At 44.1% G+C, this 19657-nt stretch overlaps 1 protein-coding gene across 5 annotated transcripts in view; it reads left to right on the forward strand.

Annotated features, from left to right (window-relative positions):
- MCPH1 (microcephalin 1) overlaps window positions 1–19657 on the forward strand; it is a 240396-nt gene that overhangs the window by 66258 nt on the left and 154481 nt on the right. For all 5 annotated transcript variants that reach the window (XR_826502.1, XM_010854073.1, XM_010854072.1 and 2 more), the window contains 2 exons: window positions 2053–2090; window positions 4304–4466. Coding sequence is in view for 4 of the 5 variants with exons in the window: in XM_010854073.1 (XP_010852375.1) it covers window positions 2053–2090; window positions 4304–4466 (201 nt within the window). In the remaining variant the exon portion in view is untranslated. The remainder of the gene's footprint in view (window positions 1–2052; window positions 2091–4303; window positions 4467–19657) is intronic.

Raw genomic sequence — 19657 nt, forward strand, 5'->3', positions numbered from 1 at the left:
CCTCCGCAGGGTTTTACTTGGGGTTGGCCATGTCACTGGCTCTGTGTAGTCGTCATTCTAGGATGACACTGAAGCCAGAATCTTACTCCTGCATAAAGGCCTTGTCTCCAGACTCAGCCCAGGGAGCCATGCTCATGTTCCACTTGTATCCAGGACAGAGGAGAGCTGACAAAGGATGTTCTGAAGGGAAACTAAAAGCACAGGATCTTGGCTGTCCATTGTTGGCTAGCTCATGTGCCGTTTCTGAGGTCTTCCTCCGAGTATGCTTTTCATTCACCTTGTCTCTTCCTTCACTGTCTCTCAGTAGCCCCGTGTGGCACAGAGGCCCTTGCGTCCCCATGTGTCCCCCTGGGTCCTTTGGGCACCTTTGGTTCCTTCTCATTCATTCATAGGACCATTCAAGGCACTGCTTTGTGTGCCATGATGGTTTCGAGGTTATACTGAGCAGCTGATTCCATTTGAGGCACATCACATGACCTGAAAGAGTGTAAGAATAGCGTGCATTCCTGTTTGTGTTTTAAATAAAGAGAACATTTAGGGGGACTTCCTGGTGGTCCAGTGGTTAAGAATCTGCCTTCCTCTGTATAATAGGCTCCAGTTTCATCCACCTCATTAGAACTGATTCAAATGTATTCTTTTTAATGGCTGAGTAATACTCCATTGTGTATATGTACCACAGCTTTCTTATCCATTCATCTGCCGATGGACATCTAGGTTGCTTCCATGTCCTGGCTATTGTAAACAGTGCTGCGATGAACATTGGGGTACACGTGTCTCTTTCAATTCTGGTTTCCTCAGTGTGTATGCCCAGCAGTGGGATTGCTGGATCATAAGGCAGTTCTATTTCCAGGTATGGAATTTAGAAAGATGGTAACAATAACCCTGTATACGAGACAGCAAAAGAGACACTGATGTATAGAACAGTCTTTTGGACTCTGTGGGAGAGGGAGAGGGTGGGATGATTTGGGAGAATGGCATCGAAATATGTATAATATCATATATGAAACAAGTCGCTAGTCCAGGTTTGATACATGATACTGGATGCTTGGGGCTGGTGCACTGGGATGACCCAGAGGGATGGTATGGGGAGGGAGGAGGGAGGAGGGTTCAGGATGGGGAACACATGTATACCTGTGGCAGATTCATTTTGATATATGGTAAAACCAATACGATATTGTAAAGTTAAATTAAAAAAAAAAAAAAAAAGAATCTGCCTTCCAATTCAGGAAATGTAGGTTTGATCCCTGGTTGGTGAACTACGATCCCACATGATGTAGGGCAACTAAGCCTGTGTACCACAATGAACACCCAGCACAGACAAAAGTAAATAAAGGTATTTTTTTTAATAAAAGAACATTTGCCCTAATATATATCGAATTATAAAACAATAGTCATTTCTAGTTGGTGGAACTACAGGGAAATTTATATGTCTAATTATATATTTCTGAAATATTTAATTCCTGCTAGCATGCATAAGTAAAAAGTATTTTTAAATTTTTATTTTTAAAAATTTGCAGTTCCAATTAATAGGAGATGCCAATACACAAATAAGCAGTTCCATTATCTGTGCTCTTGTGTGGAAGGGATGAAAGAATCTGCTTGAGGCAGGTGGCAGAAGCTTGACCATTATTGTGTACTTACATCTGAGACCAAGAATATGGTTGCCTAGAAGCCTCAGGAAAAATGGTTTCTAAGCCTGCAAGAAAAACGTCTCTCTTACGCTCTGCTTCCTTGGAAGCATGTTAACAGTTTGGCACTTGTGGAGGCCCACTAGGCAACTGGTAGAATGAATTTCTGGAGGGAAACTGTTTTTTTTCTCTTCTACCTCATGTCCTGGATTATTTTGGATTGGTTTGGGGATAGTATCTGAGTTTCTATCTTTTGGGCTACTTTTTTTTTTTTCCAGGAATATACAGTTTTTTTCCTTTGATATATGCTTAAATGTTTACTTTTAAGTGATGTAACTTTTCAGAAAACAAAGTTTATTTCTGTGGGAAAAATACTTTTTATATTTTTGACTGTTTTTTGTTCCTTCTCTTTTGACATCCCTAGCCAACAAGAACATTAGTCATGACAAGCATGCCATCTGAGTAAGTACTCGTTGTTTTGATAACTTTCTCCTCGATATAAAGTTTGGACTTTTCGTTCATAAACTGTGCTGGGTGCTTGGGCAGCCCTCACGTCTGTGCTGTGTCCATGTTGATCTCTGTAATTAACACTGGAGTCAGAAGAGCACTGGAATAAGAGAGGTGGTGAAAAGGCTGTAAACAGTTCAGCACCGAAGACCTTTGAGTGGTTTGGACGGCATTTAGAGGCGTTTTAGTATTTGCCGTTCCTCTTGCTCGTCTTGTGCTGCACGGCTCTGCGAGTCCACCACCCCCACCCCGTGAAGGCCCTGTAAGTGGAGCCTCGCTGGTGGAACCGCTTCCCTTAAAGATCTTAAAGAAATGCTTTAGTGGGACGCTTTCTACCACCGTGGTAAAAAAGCTGTCTGCACATCTGGTGGAAGCATTCACAGCTCCCTAGCACACTCTTATCATCTCCCTTAAACATTAGCACAATGTTGCACATCCAAAAAAAATACCGTGCCTTATTCTTTGCAACAGATTTTTTAATTTTTATTTAAAGAGGAAAAAAAATTTTTTTAAATAGCAGAAGTTTTAGGGCTTTAAGATATCCATCAAAACACTGGGACATCTCAGGGAAAAATAGGCTGCAGAAAGAGTGCATGCTTCCAAGACTCTGGGTGGCGGGATCCTGTCCCACCTGTGGCATGAAGTTAAAAGGTCGTTCAAAACCCACATGTTATCTAGTGGAAAAGGAACACGCTCACAAGTTCTGTTTATGTCTTGTGAAATACATTGGTCATCCTAAATAGTTTAGTACAGAAACGAATAATTGAATATTGGTCTAACATTTTTAAAAGTCTGTATTTTTGCCCAAATTTAAAAAACAAAAAAAACACTGATAGCCATTTTCTCAATCGAAGGTTTGAAAATCAAACTCTTCATTTAGGCCATTTTGAATCTCTTTTTGATTCATTCCTGCCCCACAAATACTTGTTGTCAGAAGTTAAGAACAAGACTTATATGTTCTAAGGTTATATTGATTAGCCGTGTTTTGCAAAGATTCTTGTTATTGATTAGCACATCCAGTGAAGAGCTAGAAGCTCCCAGACTTGGAATGACAAAATCATAGATATGCAGGAACAGGTTTCTAGAGAGCATCTGGCTTAGAGGTTTTCACTTCTTTTTGCTATTGTTTTATTTGCATTTTGTACCCCTCCCCCAATTTAAATATTTTCAGCAACTCCAATAAGCACATATCCTCTGGTTAAAGTGATGTGTCCGGTCCTGACTCATCCATCTGCTATACCCTGGGGATCCCTGGAAAATTCTCACCAGGATAGAGGTCAGGCCTTGTATTTCACAAGTGAAGAAATAGGTCTTGTGATCGGCAAAGCCCAGATCATCATAACTGAGAAATGCCATAATATAAGCAGGAGATAGTTGGAGACGATGTGCGTAATCATGGACAAAACTACCTCCTTCCTTTTGGAATGTAATTTTTGGAGACGAGAAGTTTCTTAACTCACTGTGCACGTCATGGTGTGGCTCGGAAAGCCTACATGGTGTTCATGTTTTGGCAGGGATTTCCCAAAGCTGCTGGCAGAGAGGGGGAAAAGCAACATGTCAGAGTTAAAGGCATGATAGGAAGGTGATTGTAAAAGGAAGAAAGGGAATATGAAGAGTGATTTGGAAAGTTAGGGAAGAGAAATATTTAAAGAGAAAAAAGGGTACTTAAGGCATTAATGGAATGACAAATCAGAAGATAAACAGTGATGAGCTTTGTGAAATTTGCCCTGAAGTTTTAATAAACAGGACCTATAAAATTATATGTTTGACTCTTGATAAATGTTTCATTTTTAAAATAAAATAAGTGAGGATCTTGGTTCTGACAGTGCAAAAACTAGGTCCGACAGGACTCAAAAGTACACATGACCGGGTCTGGGTGTGGAGGAGGCCTGGTGCAGGGAACTGGCAGGCCCCGCCGAGCACCTGGGGAAACCGTGTTTAGCTTTGGGGCCGCTGTTTCTTAGCCACTAAAACAGACAGTTGGAGTTGAGATCTGAAATTTATTTCCCCCAGATTTCAAGTTATGGATTGCAGGGAAACAAGCAGCATAGAAGAAGTCAGTGTACATTTTTTCCTAGTTTTTTTTACATTTTAGTTCATTGTAATCCCCTTGATGTTTATGCACAGAAAAAAACAACCGTGTGTTGATTTTTCTCGCCGCTTCACAGAAAGTACAGCGTGGTGATCCAGGTCGTGAACAGACTGAAGGGCTTCTCGCTGGCGCAGGAGGTGTGCGGCAGCACCACGCACGTGCTGGCCGGGAAGCCTCGCCGCACCCTGAGCGTGCTGCTGGGCATAGCGCGCGGCTGCTGGATCCTGTCCTTCGAGTGGGTAAGCCTCCGCGCCCGCACAGTGCGCATGCGCGTCCCGGTTTCTTGCCGCGGGCTGAGTGGCCGGCTGGTCCGTGTTAGTTTTGCCCTCTCTCCTCTGATGGTCCTCGCCTCCAGCTCTGATGGTCCCCAGGAGGACGAGCAGGTAGGTTTCCAGGTAAAGAGCTCACGGCCACGAGCAGATGTAAGATTAGAGCAGACTTGGAAGGAGAACGCCCAGTGCACGTTCTCACAGTCAAATGCTCGCTCTTCTGTGCTTGACCAAGAATTAATGTGACCTATGTTAGCGATGGTTTAAAAAGCCAAAGGAATTCCGTGATTGTTTTCACAGATGGGTCTACTTACTGAGAGACATGTTCGTTTAATCCCGTTTGGATATGTTATTATCTATGCATGTCTGTCTATAACATTACTTGCCCTTATTTCTGTGTATTAAATGCAGAGTTTGGGGGGTTTTTAAGTCATTTTTTTCCCCATTATTCTTGAAGTTGAAATTGTTTCTTACTCTTTCTATTTTTACTTTGACCCACAACCCGTGGTCACTCCAAAGCATTACTGTCTGATGAGGGTAGCATCGTTTGTTACTTGCGTCAATATTTCACATCTGCTAAGTACCCAGCCTCCCTTCTCCTCCCCCAAGCATGTGTTATACTGCTGTTGTTGTTTAGTCACTAAGTCCTGCCAGTTCTTTTGTGACCTCATGGACTGTAGCCCGCCAGGCTTCTCTATCCATGGAACTTCCCAGGCAAGAGTACCAGAGTGGGTTGCTGTTTTCTTCTCCAGGAGATCTTTCCAACCCAGGGATCAAACCTGCGTCTCCTACATTGCAGGCAGATTCTTTGCCACTGAGCCACCTGGGAATGCTCTGTTAATTTAAGCCGGTAGAATTATAATATGCAAATAAACAGCAGATATATTTCCAACTTCAGCTCTGGTCTTTTTCCCTTGTTATGATTTAACCTGCATCTCTCTCTGGTGTGTGAGGTTTAAGATATTAGTGGTTGGAGTCATGAAGTGGGAAAGGCTGGAATTCCCCCCACAAAGTCCTGTTTGTCTAGGCAACAATTAGGAATTGCCTTAATTATATACAAGTACTGGTTCACATTTCTTTGTATGCAATGTCATTAATAGCTCCAGCCTCTGTGAATGAATATCCTGTTTGCTTTCTCTCCAATTCACAGTGTCTCTGTTTATCAGTCACCTCTTCCTTCCCTCATGTCTCAGAGGAAGACATTATCTTTTATGAGGCCAGGCAGCTGTGCTCTGTTCTATACCAGCTTGTCCTCCTGGAATGCAGAGCCAGCGGAGGGCGCGGGCATGAGGGCTCGCCCTCCCCGCTGCCAGGCACGGGGAGCCCTGCCTGGGTGCCCCCATTTCTGCCCCAAATCCTGCCAGGCTTCCACCACTAATCACATGTAGAAACGGAGCCAGGTGTGCATTTAACATCAGGCCACTGTGTGTGAAATTAACCTCTCTCTGTGGGATTAACTGCTATCCATGAGCAAGGCGGGAAGTGAAACATGTTATCTGATAAACTTCCTGTGCTCAGACAGGACTGCCTGCCTGGACCTTCCTGCCCAAGGGGAGGAGCCTTGCCCACGGTGACTTAGTGAGCAGACTAAGTGTAAGTGCAATAATAAGCCAAGAAAAGGAAATAAAAGGCATTTAGGTTATAGAGGGGAAAAGAGGGAGCCATCTCTGTTCTCAGACTACATGAGAGTCTGTGTAGACAACTGGAACAAATCCACCAGAAAGCTCTCAGGATTAATAAGTGAGTTCAGCAAATTGTTGGCAAACAAGGATTCTGTAGTACAAGGTCAATACTAAGATGGTGGTGGTGTTTAGTTGCTCACTTGTGTCTGATTCTTTGTGACTCCCTGGACTGTGGCCAGGCTCCTCTGTCCATGAGATTCTTCAGGCAAAGATGCTAGAATAGGTTGTCATTTTCTCCTCCAGGGTATCTTTCCAACCCTGGGATCGAACCCAGGTCTCCTGCATTGGCAGGAAGATTCTTTACCTCTGAGCCACGGGGGAAGCCCCAACATTGACATACTTAAGTTTAATAAATGTAACAGAAAGGGATGTGCAGACTCTGTGGCCTGGAAGATTGGAAACATCAGAGACGTATCGGACCCAAGGACTGGAAGACTCAGTGTGGTTCAAAGGCCCTCTCCCCTAAAGTACTCTGCAGACTTAATATGTTCCTGCTCACACTCACAGACTTCACTGACGACACACAGGCTGACTCTCAGATGTGTATGTGGGAAGCAGGGGACAGCACAGCTGGGACAGTTTAGAAAGCAAAGCACAGAACTGGAGGCACATGCCCGCAGGGTCCGTGGTACTGTGTTCATGTCCTTTGGCCGTGTTAAATTACTACAAATTTAGAGGCTAACCGCCCCCCTCCCCCCACACCTGACCTGTCTTCTCATAGCCTCCGAGGTCAGCAGTCTGCACAGGCTTCCTGGACTCACGGCCAGGTGTTGTGGGGCTCTGTCCCTGCCAGAGGCTCTGAGAGAACTCCTGCTTCCTGCCCTCTTCAGTTTCTGTGGGCCGCCCACGGCCCGTGGCTCACAGCCCCTTCCAGCCGTGATGTCAGCAGCCTCTGCTTCCCTGGTCCTGTCTCTGACTTCCTGCCTCCATCATTCGTTCATTGGGACCCTTGTGGTCTCTCGAGCCCCCCAGATAATCCAGAGCACCTCCCATCTCGAGGTCATTACTGTCACTGCACCTGTAAAGCACCTGTCTCCGCGGCAGGTGACAAACCCCTGGGACTCCTCCACGGATAGCTGCAGGGCCCTTCTGCCTGGTCTCACGATAATGCCGATGCGTTATTTCCACAAGGGCCGCATAACACTACTGTATCTCTGGCTGATGACTTTGATTTGAATTCTATAAGGGCAGGCTTTCCAAAAGTTTAGAAAGACCCAGAAGGAGGAAGGCCATGTGAGATGCGGAGCCTGGTGTGATGCATCTGCGTGCTGAGGAGCCCAAGACTTGAGGGAGCTCCAGGAGGAGGGTGCCTGGGCCAGGTTCTCCCTCAAAGGTCTCCCTCCCTCCCCTCTGGAAGGGATCCTGTCTACACCTGCATGTGGGACTTTTAATCTTTCAGAACAGGGTTTGGTCATTGTAAGCAAGGAGACAGACTGGTCAAAAATAGAGCTCACTGAGAAAAAACTAAAGAGTTGCTCACAGGAAGACTAGAGTCGGTCACCCTGGGCCTCCAGCCATCCCCAAACTGTGCGTGTTCTTCCTGACGCAGAGCTCACCCACGGTGCTGGCCCAGAGCAAGGCTGAGCCACAGGGGAGGGTCGGCTGTGGACCCCCAAGACTCGAGCAAAGGCAAGGCTGGGGCGGGGCTGTGTTACTGCTGAAGCCAGGAGCCTGCCTCAGTCAGGGTTTTAACACTAGCAAGACAGTGCAGGACAGCATTCGATTAACATTTTAAGCAGCACATTTTACCTGCCAGTATGATGATTTCATGGCTTCCCTGGTGGCTCAGATGGTAAAGAATCTGCTTGGAATGTGGGAGGCCTCGGTTCGATCCCTGGGTTGGGAAGAACCCCTGGAGGAGGGTATGGCAACCTACTCCAGTATTCTTGCCTGGAGAATCCCACAGATGAGGAACCTGGAGGGCTACAGTCCATAGGGTCGCAAAGAGTCGGACATGACTGAGTGACTAAGCACAGCACACATAATGATTTCAAACAGTGGTAAAGCAGTTTCTTAGAAATTTAATAGAATTTTGCCCTTATTAAGCCACTAATTAAGCCACCAGTTCTTCTGGAAGATAGGACTTCTGACAGGTTTATGTATTGCACTTGTCTAGTATCTCATACATCCAATGCCTTCTACTAAGAAGACTGGAGTACACAGGTAGCTGTTCAGAGGGAGAGGATGGAGTGAAAATGACTTCACTGAAAATGCAGTTTCATTGTACGTCTTTACACACACATAAATCCATACGTGCTTGCTCTGTGTGGCGGTTCCCATCAGTTTCCCCTAAAGAATAATAAGTACAGGCCAGTGAAATGGTGAGCTACCCTGCTGCCCCCACGTTGGAGAGTTTAAAGTTAATCATCCCCAGAAAAAATGGTACATCATGTGAATTGCCAGTCTGGATGAAGCACAAGTTGCCATCAGGATTGCCGGGAGAAATATCAACAACCTCAGATACGCAGATGACACCACCCTTATGACAGAAAGAGAAGAAGAACTAAAGAGCCTCTTGATGAAAGTGAAAGAGGAGAGTGAAAAAGGAGGCTTGAATCTCAGCATTCAAAAAACTAAGATCATGGCATCCGGTCCCATCACTTCATGGCAAAGAGATGTGGAAACAATGGAAACAGAGACAGACTTTTATTTTCTTAGGCTCCAAAATCACTGAGGATGGTGACTGCAGCCATGAAATTAAAAGATGCTTGCTCCTTGGAACAAAAGCTATGACAAACCTAGGGCGCATATTAAAAAACAGAGACATCATTTTGCTGACAAAGATCTGTCTAGTTAAAGCTGTGGTTTTCCATGTACACATGTGAGAGTTGGACCCTAAATAAGGCTGAGCACTGAAGAATTGATGCTTTTGAACTGTGGTGTTCAAGAAGACTCTCGAGAGTCCCTTGGACTTCAAGGAGATCCAGCCAGTCCATCCTAAAGGAAATCAGTCCTGAATATTCATTGGAAGGACTGATGTTGAAGCTGAAGCTCCAATACTTTGGCCACTTCATGCAAAGAGTTGACTCATTGGAAAAGACCCTGATGCTGGGAAAGACTGAGGACAGGAGGAGAAGGGGGCAACAGTGGACAAGATCTGAGGCATCATTGACTCAAGAGACATGAGTTTGAGCAAGCTCCAGGAGATAGTGAAGGACAGGTAAGCCTGGTATGCTGCCGTCCATGTGGTCACAAAGAGTCAGACGTGACTTAGTGAGGAACAACAACAAGGGAAAATGAGACAGAGGCTGCTGAGCCGCCCGGGTGCCGGGAACCTTTTCCACCAGGCAACCTTAGGGAAGATGTCCCATCTCCCTGAGCTGCGGCTCCTCCTTTGTAAGACACACCCAGTGACAGGATGTCCTTCATAGGATCGCGTGAAAGCTAAGAGTTAAAGATGTGTGGTGCTCCTTGCAGCAACTGAAAAAAGTAGGGATTTAACACGTTAGCCTTACAACAGAAATAACTTAGTAACCTCCTGCAAGAACTGTAAAAATCAACTGCTACATCCTGTCCCCACAGCCTTGTATAGGGAAAGAGTACATTAACCCTAAAATTGACCAAAGGCACTTGCTCTGGACAAGCGAGCACTTGGTCGAGGACCAAGTGAGGGAGGCTGGAAATGGGAATGGTCTGGGTGGGCAGTGGAGGCGGTGAGGGGGCGCGTCTGCCTCCATCCTTACAGGGACCCAAGAGTAGCATCTTTCCTGATCCAGAGGCCGACCAGAGGATTTCAGTGTGCCTGAGAGCCCACTTCACCTGAAGGCACGGTGGTGCTGATCTTCTCCAAAACCTTCAGAGTACTGTTCCTCCGAGCGGTTGCTCTCAGGTTCCAAAGATAGTTTTGGAATTCATGTCTATGCAAACAGCTTCCCAATGATGCACAAACCCTCCCTATTCGTGGAAAACACCACCCCCTGGGAAACCGAAAAGCACAGGATACTCTGCGGCTTAAAGAAAAATGCCTGGTCATGTAATTGTGATGACTCAGAGGCTTCCTCTAGTGGGCGAGGGGGGAGGTTGTGACGTGTTCACTGATGCTTATAGATGAAGGCCTTGAAAAATACCGTAGACATGAACTGAACCCCTTTCCCTGTACAACTCAACTCCATCTTAAATAAGACAGACATGCTCCCTGATTCTTGAATGGCTTCCTTTGATTTTCTAAAAAAATTGAAGCAAACAAACGTGGTAAGTTGTTCTGAGAGACAGAAGTCGCCCCTGCTGTTTACAGAGCCACACAGGGTAGTTTCTAACGCTTAATGCACAGCACAACTGTCAGCGACTTGTTCGTGACTCTGGACAGGAGCTTCGCAGGTGGCGGCTTCTGTTCAGGTCGGTGCTAGAAGAATCCACACGCTTACTGAAGGATCTCATATCTTTGTGTAAAAGGAACGACTCTCTCCCTGTGGTCTGCCTCCGTTCTGCTTGTCCCCAATGCAATTTGGGGGATTCTTAAAATATTCCTTTTGGCGAGCGCGATCAACTTGCCTCCAAGAAAAACATCACTGGGAATGTTTTTATTTCAGGGTTTGTGTGGTATTCTCTGGAAATTTTTTGTAAAGGAGAATTCTAACAGCTCTTTAAAATTAGATGGTTGTATGTGGCCTGGTTTATCATATCCAAAAAATTATGGTGATTTTATAACACAATTCAGTTTGGACTTTTACTTAATCTTTTGTGTGTGTGTGTATGAGAAAACCATGTTGGCAGCTTCAGCTTGTTTACAGCAGTTCCTACTTCCACTGTTCACTCTGCTGTTTTCAGCAAAGCAAGTAACTTTTTTCCTGCTTCATGGTGGAGTTGTCTGTCAGAAACATAGAAATGTAGGCCTGTGTCCTGTTCAAGAGGGACAGGAAGTAACACAAAAGAAAAAGAGAGAAATTGGTTTTACCGGAGTGTCCCTTTACACTAATTTGCTGTATTTTGTTTAAGTGTGGGGCTCCTTGAATTCTCTAGAAAAAGCGTATTTCACGTATTTGGTGTCTGCCTCACTCTTCCTGGCATTACCTGAATTCCACCCCACCTGCGTGCCCTCTGTCCCAGGAGAGGGGGACCCGCGACTTCTCCCCTCTGCTTCTAGTACACGCTGCTCTGTTCCCCTTTCAGACACACACAGGAATGACTCAGCCTCTGTGTTCAGGTTAGAAAGTGTTGATTCTGACTGCTTTTGAGTAAAGCTTGATGGGGACTCTTAAAGCTAACTCTCTTATAGCAAATTCAGGGCTTAGAAGCTTAATCAGTCTTGCAGCCAAATTTCAAGGCACTGTAACTCTTAACAGAAGAGTAGAGAAGCACTTCATAGTCAAGGGTGTCACAAATCAAAACATGATGTCCTGACAGGTCAGTTGTCTTGAAATACGGTGATTCCGTTTGGGCTTTTCCACACTGACCTCAGTAGGCGATGCATCTGAGAGATGTACGTTATTAGGGTGAGCGCAGGGTCAAGTGTCTGAAGAAGAATGAAACGTAGTCCCTGCAGCCCGAGCCTGTCCTGTCGCTTGGAAGAATGCTTAGTCACCCTTCTGAGATAACAGCCAGTGCTGAAACCAGACTGGAATCCGGCCTTTTCCCTGGTACATCCCTGCCCTCCTGAGACTGCTCAGGAGGAATCCATCCTGAAACTGTCTTCTCTGCTTTCTTTATAAACCTGAAGTGAGTGGATTAACCCTGAATCATTTTTAGACAGAATGTACTTTATGCAGTGTGCCTGTGGCCAGGGATTCTGAGCTGTTTTCCTGCATTCTTTAGCAAACATTCATTGGCCGTAAGGCGCTGATGATGTGAGAGCTCCACCTCGGGTCTTCAGATCTTCCTTGATTTGATTCCAAAGCCATTTTGACTGTGCCAGAGATTATATTTTGATGAAGTACTTACATTTTAAAAAGCATTTTCACATCCTGTGTCTCCTGGACCCCGTGAGATAATAAACACTGTTGTGTTTAGTGGTGAAGACACTAGGAAAAGTAGCCCTTCTGACTTGGATATCAGGATTGACTTTTTGAAACAGTGTTGATAAAGATGCTACCCTAAGGCACTGGGTAGAAGCAGTCATCTCAAAGCACACCTACTCTGACATTTTTTCTTGTTAAAATAATGAGTTCTGTTTGAGGACTGACACAGAGCCTGCCTCCCTGCTCCTTTCCCTTGTGGTTCCTGAAAAGTGCCCGACCCCTCTCTGGGGCCCCGGGAAGTGGCGGCCTGCAGGACTCTGGCACCCCATCCACCATCCTCTCGGCCCACCAGGTGTGCCCATCCCACGCTGGAGGAGCGGGCTTGCCCGCAGCCTCACCACTGCGGACAGATTGAAAGGGGACCTATCAGCTCATTGTTGTTCAGTCACTAAGCTGTGTCCACCTCTTTGCAACCCCGTGGACTGCAGCACCCCAGGCTTCCCTGTCTTTCACCAACTCCCAAGGTTTCCTCAAACTCACGTCCAGTGATTCAGTGATGCCATCCAACCATCTCATCCTCTGTTGCCCCTTTCTCCTCCTGCCTTCAGTCTTTCTCAGCATCAGGGTCTTTTGCACTGAGTCAGTTCTTCATATCTGGTGGCCAAAGTATTAGGAGGGAGGGGGATACTAGATAAAGATTCTGTATGTAAAAGCAGAGGTCTCTGTATTCAGCAAGCAGTGTGACTGCATAAGGCTACACCTGAGAAAGACCCAGCGACCCCATCCTGTTTAGTGCCCATCCGTTTCAAAACACGGCCTTCAGGGCTCTCACTGTTTCTATTTTATTTTGCTTAACTTGGGGCAGCCAAGCAGAAGTGCTAGTTCTTAACTTTCCCGAACCTCACATTATCTCTTCATTGCTTTATGCTTGAGAATTCTAGGATCTCCACTTAGTCCCCGTGGAACTGAATCACAAATTCAAAGCTCAGTTTCAGAAAAAGCTTCAGTTATACCTAAAGTTACATCTTCATTATTTAACCTTTGCAACTTCCCATTGAATCCCTAGACTCCTCTGTGTCTCTGGTGTCCCAAGGAAGCAGTGCTCTCCTTCAGCAACAGCACAAAAGTTTTACCCTGAGGTTTTCATCAGAAAATGCAGCTGTGATTTCATTCTCTGGGACTTTTCGAAAATGAGATTCAGCCCTCCGTCATCACAACATCTGTCAGTGACCTTGGGAACTCTGTGAACTGCCATACTGTAATGTTTCTGAGCTCTAACCTGAGTCACCATAGATTGCCACAGAGCATCCTTATTGTTCGGTCACTATGTTGGACTCTGAGACGCTGTGGATTGCAGCACGCTGGGCTTCCGTGTCCCTCACCATCTCTCAGACGTAGAACTGGGCTGAGCATCAGACTTAACCTCTCTTCATCTCTGCACAAGTCCCCTCTGTGAATTGGGCTTTTTGACATTTTGGGAATAGTGGCATTTTGAAGAGAGCTGATGGAAGAAGTACTGGAGTTTTAAAAACCATTGTAATGTCTTTCAAAACAAAATTGACAACACTTTGCTACCTGACGCTTACTATGTGTGATCCACACGATGAGTTTCTCCTAAAATTCATTGCCCTGGAAGGTTCCCTACAGAAAACCTTCTCAGCTCTTCTTTACCAGAGAATAAGACATACGTAAAAGTGATTTTGCAGCTGAACTAGCAGCTTGCCTTAGATGGCATGATAGATCTACATCTTAGTTCTTTTGAATTGATCTGTATTCTTTTGCAAGAACAGATAATGCTGTGCTTGAATATTAAATTTGCATAACCTGATAGTCTATCAAGCACTGGTCGTTCTCAGGGCGTTCACAGACCTGAGACACACAAACGCAGTCATGGGCTCTCGTGAAGTGGGGCAGGAGGAGATGCTTCTGTCTTCACGAGGTCCTTCCTGCCCTCCTCACAGGCTGCCTGCTACGTGCCGTATCACACAGCCTCTGAGAGGCCTTCAGTGACTAGAGAAGCACATCTCCACCGACTTTGTTGCCTATAGGTAGTTTATCTTGGTTTCGTTGTTGTTGTTCAGTCGCTCTGTTGTGTCCAACTCTTTGTGACCCCCTGGACTGTAGCACGCCAGGCTTCCCTGTCCGTCACCTTCTCCCGGAGTTTGCTCAGACTCATATCCATTGAGTCAGTGATGCCATCCAACCATCTCATCCTCTGTTGCCTCCTTCTCCTCCTGCCCTCAGTCTTTCCCAGCATCAGGGTCTTTTCCAGTTCAAAAGCACCAATTCTTCGGTGCTCAGCCTTCTTTATCCAGCTCTCACATCCTAGGGACCTTTGTTGGCAGAGTGATGACTCTGCTTTTTAACATGCCATCTAGGTTTGTCATAGTGTGTCTTCCAAGGAGCAGCCATGTGTTGCTCATTTGGTTTCACTGGGTGATAACAAAATAAGAGAGACTAATACATAAGTGTTAATTTATGCACAGGACTTTTTTCCTTTTGTTGTTGTTGTCATAAGTTGTGTCTGACTTTTTGCAACCCCATGGACTGTAGCATGCCAGGCCTCCCTGTCCCTCACTTTCTCCAAGAGTTCACCCAAGTTCATGTCCATTGAGTCGGTGATGCCATCCAACCATCTCATTCTCTGCTGCCCTCCTCTCCTTTTGCCTTCAATCCATGGATGCCTTCTTGAAATAAAACATTTCTGTTAAACTGTGAGCAGTATTTTTGGTAGTAAATCCCATGAGAGAGTTTTGGCCATACCCTCCTTGGCACAAGAGTCTAGGACCAGGCCAGGGCTGTTTCAGGTGGACAGCAGCGCCTGTGTGGCAGACACCGGGGGTTTAGTGACCACAAGCTCTTGAGGACAGAGGCTGTGCCTGTCTTGTCTCACGTGGCCCAGGACTCGGGCTGGGGCGTGAGGCACAGCACTTTGTAGCAGAATGAATGAGTGAGCAGATGGGGTGACTAAACATACTGTTATTTATTTTAAAAGTCTTGGAATTTCTTGAAGCCTCTGAGCTAAAAATGTCATTTAAAAAGATTGTACATCATTATAAATTACAGAAGTGCCCATGTAGTTCGTGTGTTTCTTGTTAAGATTCATGAAAATAAGATGACCTGATGCTCATTTAAGGAAAACCATCTTATAACTCAAATTCACAGAAAGAACAAAAAACAGTGATTGCTCTTAGTAGCCATAATATTTGGTTTATTATCAGAGATGGTAATAATAATTTCTGCTTTGTTTTCATACAGTGATGTTTCTGCTGTTTATTTTAGTTACATTGGAATGTGTTATATTTATTTCTTTGTTTTCGTTTTGATAAGAAAAGTAGAGCTTGTGTTTTTTATAAAGATGTTTGGACTTCACATTTAAGTACCCTGGTGAAATTCCGGGTCACCAGGCTGTCTACTGAGCAATATGTAAAAAGTGGCTCATTGTGAGCAGTTAAGCTTTGAAATCCAAGAATAACCCATTTTCATTTTCACAGCCTGGAAAAGATTGGGTAAAATATAAGCAGAATAAATCTTAACTTCAGTGCCTGCATGTGATATAGCCAAACATTTTTGTAAGAACGTTCAAGTACATATCAACATGTAGCTTCTGTTTTCCTCTTCACATCTGGTATTTAGTCTCTGTCAAGTTAATATCTCTTACAAAAGGGAGAAGAATTCTTAGCTACTTATTTTTAGCACTTTATTGCTTGTTTTTTTGTTTTGGTTAAATAGGTTGTGTTAAGTTTTGGGTTTCCTGCCATGCCCCCACCCCCTTTTTTGAGACATCTGAAGCCATGCTTTTCAAACCTTAAACACCTGTGAATCACTTGAGGATCTTATTAAAGTGCAGATTCTGACTCCTTGGGTCTGGGTCTCGGGTTCTTCATTTGCCCCAACATGATGTTTTGGCTGCTGGTCTCAGGACCACACAGGGGAGAGCTGGTGCCCAGTGGGCGTGTCTGAGAATGTGTATGATGTTAGTCACACAGAAAAGTGAAGGTGTGGGGCTGCGTTGCTGGGAGACCTGCGTATGCTCAGCTTGTCAGTGTTGTGGTTCAGAGTCGTGTCCGACTCTTTGTGACCCCATGGACTGTAGCACGCCAGGCTTCCCAGTCTTTCACCATCTCCTGGAGTTTGTTCAAACTCATGTCCATTGAGTTGGTGATGCCATCCAGCCATCTCACCCTGTGTCATCCCCTTCTCCTCCTGCCTTCAATCTTTCCCATCATGGTTATTGAAAGTTATACTATTGATAGTCTCAATGTTTCAAAGTGGTAACTGAGACTTGAGCATTTCTAATAGATTGCTCACAGTCACAGTGCTTGCAAATGGTGAATTTGAGGTTTGAATTCAGCTTTTCCTCCATCCATAGGCCATGGACTTTCTGGCATCTAATTCCAGAGGTAGCCTAGAGGATATTTTGATTTTTTGCTTCCTTAAACTTTGATATTCTTTCTGTGACTGCACACCACCTCTTTGTGTTTTGAAAAGATTAATGGGTAAGAGTGACTTTTGTTCCCAGCCTTGCCGTTCCCCAGCTGCATGACAAGTAAGGCAGGCCATGTCCAGAGAACACTCGGTACTCATTTACTGTTATTAAACAAGCTTGTTTTTTTGACACCTGTTGCTAGTCTCCCTTCAAATCTTGAAACCTTGAAGCCAAATGAAAGAAGCCAGAAGATCACATATTGAAAGATTCCTTTCGTATGATGGACCTGAAAGGGGAAGGTCCTTAGACAGAAGGCTGATTAGCAGTTAACCAGGCTGGAAGAGAGAAGAGGATGAGGAGTAATCACTTAATGGGTACGGGGTGTATCCCTGGCCTGACCCAGAAGTTTCAAAACTAGAAAGAGGTGGTGATTGCACAACAATGAACTAAATGCCACTGGGCCGGACACTTTAAAATGGTTACTTGTGTATTATGTGAATTTCACCTCAATTTTAAAATCCCTTGGAAAGTTGCCTCACCAAGGCAGACTACTGGACAGGCTTGTTTTTTTTAAGTGACTTGATGGCATTATAGAAAACATTTCTTGGTGTTCTGAGATGTGTTGGAAGTACTTACTTTGGAGCAAACATCGTTGCCTTGAAACTTAGCCAGTTCAAGTTGGTCTTTCTGGGAGACCAGACCTCCTCTGTTTTCTGGCTCTAAAGTGTTCAGGACTTAAGCATCCTATTACATGGTTATTACAAGTTACACTGTTGATAGCCGCAATTTTTTATCCTGAAGCTTAATCTAGAAACAACTTTATTGCCACAGCACTTTCATTAACTACATGTGTATTTTTGTAATCTGTAATAATATATTTTCATATGATAAAAAGGTTAACTAACTTGCCTCTTGTCACAGACCTGTAAAGAGATGGGCATTGGTTTAACCCACTTGCCTGGGTTCTGTGTTAAACGGTACATGATAACTGTCTCTTTGTGGGAAAAAGCATAAATATCATTCTTTCTAGAAAAAGGCAAAGCAATGGACCCAGTAGCAAATTCTCTTAAGGTTTTATTGTTTGAGGAAAATCAATTACTCTTATAACCGAGGTAAAGAATCTATGAGATCTGATGAGTAAAATATAATTTTATTTTTATAGTTCTGTTATTAGCTTAAAATTTTAAAAATTAGCAGTGACCAGTTTTGTTACTCTTGGATAGGAAAGAAGAAATTTGCAAATGCTGAATATATGTTTCTGTGTCTCCACGGACTCTTACAACAAAGGGTTGTATGTGTTTTGTTTTTAACCCCAGTTGATGTGGGGAAGGATTGTTGTTGTTTTCCAGTTGTTCAGTCATGTCCAACTCTTTGCAACCCCATGGACTGCAGCACGCCAGTCTTCCCTATCCTTCACTATCTCCCAGAGTTTGCTCAAACTCATATCCATTGAATCGATGATGCCATCCAACCATCTCATCCTCTGTTGTCCCCTTCTCCTGCCTTCAGTGTCTCCCAGCATCAAGGTCTTTTCCAGTGAGTCGGCTCTTGGCATCAGGTGGCCAAAGTGTTGGAGCTTCAGCTTCAGCATCAGTCCTTCCAATGAATATTCAGGGCTGATTTCCTTTAGGAGGGACTGGTTGGATCTCCTTGCAGTCCAAGAGACTCTCAAGAGTCTTCACCAACACCACAGTTTGAAAGCATCAATTCTTCCACATTCAACCCTCTTTAGGGTCCAACTCTCACATCAGTGCATGACTACTGGAGATGGAAGGGCAGAAAGTTTAATTTTATTTAATTATTTAATTTAATTATTTCTTTTCAATAATTAAAGGAGAAAATACATATACTTTCAACCTGTTTGAAATCAACTAGATTCCCTTGGATTAAATCTGTGGCACAAGTTTCTAAACCATCAGATTTGAATTTTAATTACTTAATTGGCATTTTATACAATATGAAGTTCTTTGTATTCAAAGAGTATTGTTGACTTTTCCCATAGAGCAGACACCCCCGTTTTTCCCCCTTGGCTGCTATGTTCACACTCTGGTCTTAGTCCCAAAATGCAGTTGAGTTGAACAGTTGTGTATGGTAGGTGGTATGGTCTGGAGACAAGTCCAAAAACAATGATTGATTAGCCTGGCTATTTAGAAACTAGGAATAAACAATATTACAATTACACTAAGACATTGTGAATGTTAATAAATGGTTTCAAGCCAATTAGTAATGCTCTCAAGTCAGTTACATCAGCTTCCTATTGTAGTTGTGGTTATTAACACCAGCAGTGAATCATCTGGAATCATTGAGTTTTTCATGTGCAACGTAAGATCCCTTTCACAATTTGCTTTTCTCTCATCCTGACCTTCTAAAATCTCTTATACATGGAAATAACTATTGTTTTCCCTCTTTTTTTTTTTGAGACGCAAAAAATTAAGGGTAACTTGTTTAGTGTCTTTGCTTGTTAAATACTCTGAATAAATAAATTTTTAAGACTACTGAATAAAATTTTTTAGACAGTAAACTATTAAGAAATTAAAGTGAACATTACCCTTGTATCTCAGTGGTAAAGAATCTCCTGCCAGTGCCGGAGTTGTTGTTGTTCAGTCACCAAATCATGTCCGATTCTTCGAGACCCCATGGACTGCATCACAGCAGGCTTCGCTGTCCCTCACCATCTCCCAGAGTTGGCCCAAGTTCATGTTCATTTAATTGGTGATGTTATCCAACTGTCTCATCCTCTACTGCCCTTTTTTTTTTTTTTTTTTAGTGCTGCGATGAACATTGGGGTACACGTGTCTCTTTCCCTTCTGGTTTCCTCAGTGTGTATGCCCAGCAGTGGGATTGCTGGATCATAAGGCAGTTCTATTTCCAGTTTTTTAAGGAATCTCCACACTGTTCTCCATAGTGGCTGTACTAGTTTGCATTCCCACCAACAGTGTAAGAGGGTTCCCTTTTCTCCACACCCTCTCCAGCATTTATTATTTGTAGACTTTTGGATCGCAGCCATTCTGACTGGTGTGAAATGGTATCTCATAGTGGTTTTGATTTGCATTTCTCTGATAATGAGTGATGTTGAGCATCTTTTCATGTGTTTGTTAGCCATCTGTATGTCTTCTTTGGAGAAATGTCTATTTAGATCTTTGGCCCATTTTTTGA

This window comes from Bison bison, unplaced genomic scaffold (assembly GCF_000754665.1).
Source record: "Bison bison bison isolate TAMUID 2011002044 unplaced genomic scaffold, Bison_UMD1.0 scf7180017864336, whole genome shotgun sequence".
Lineage (NCBI taxonomy): Eukaryota > Metazoa > Chordata > Mammalia > Artiodactyla > Bovidae > Bison > Bison bison.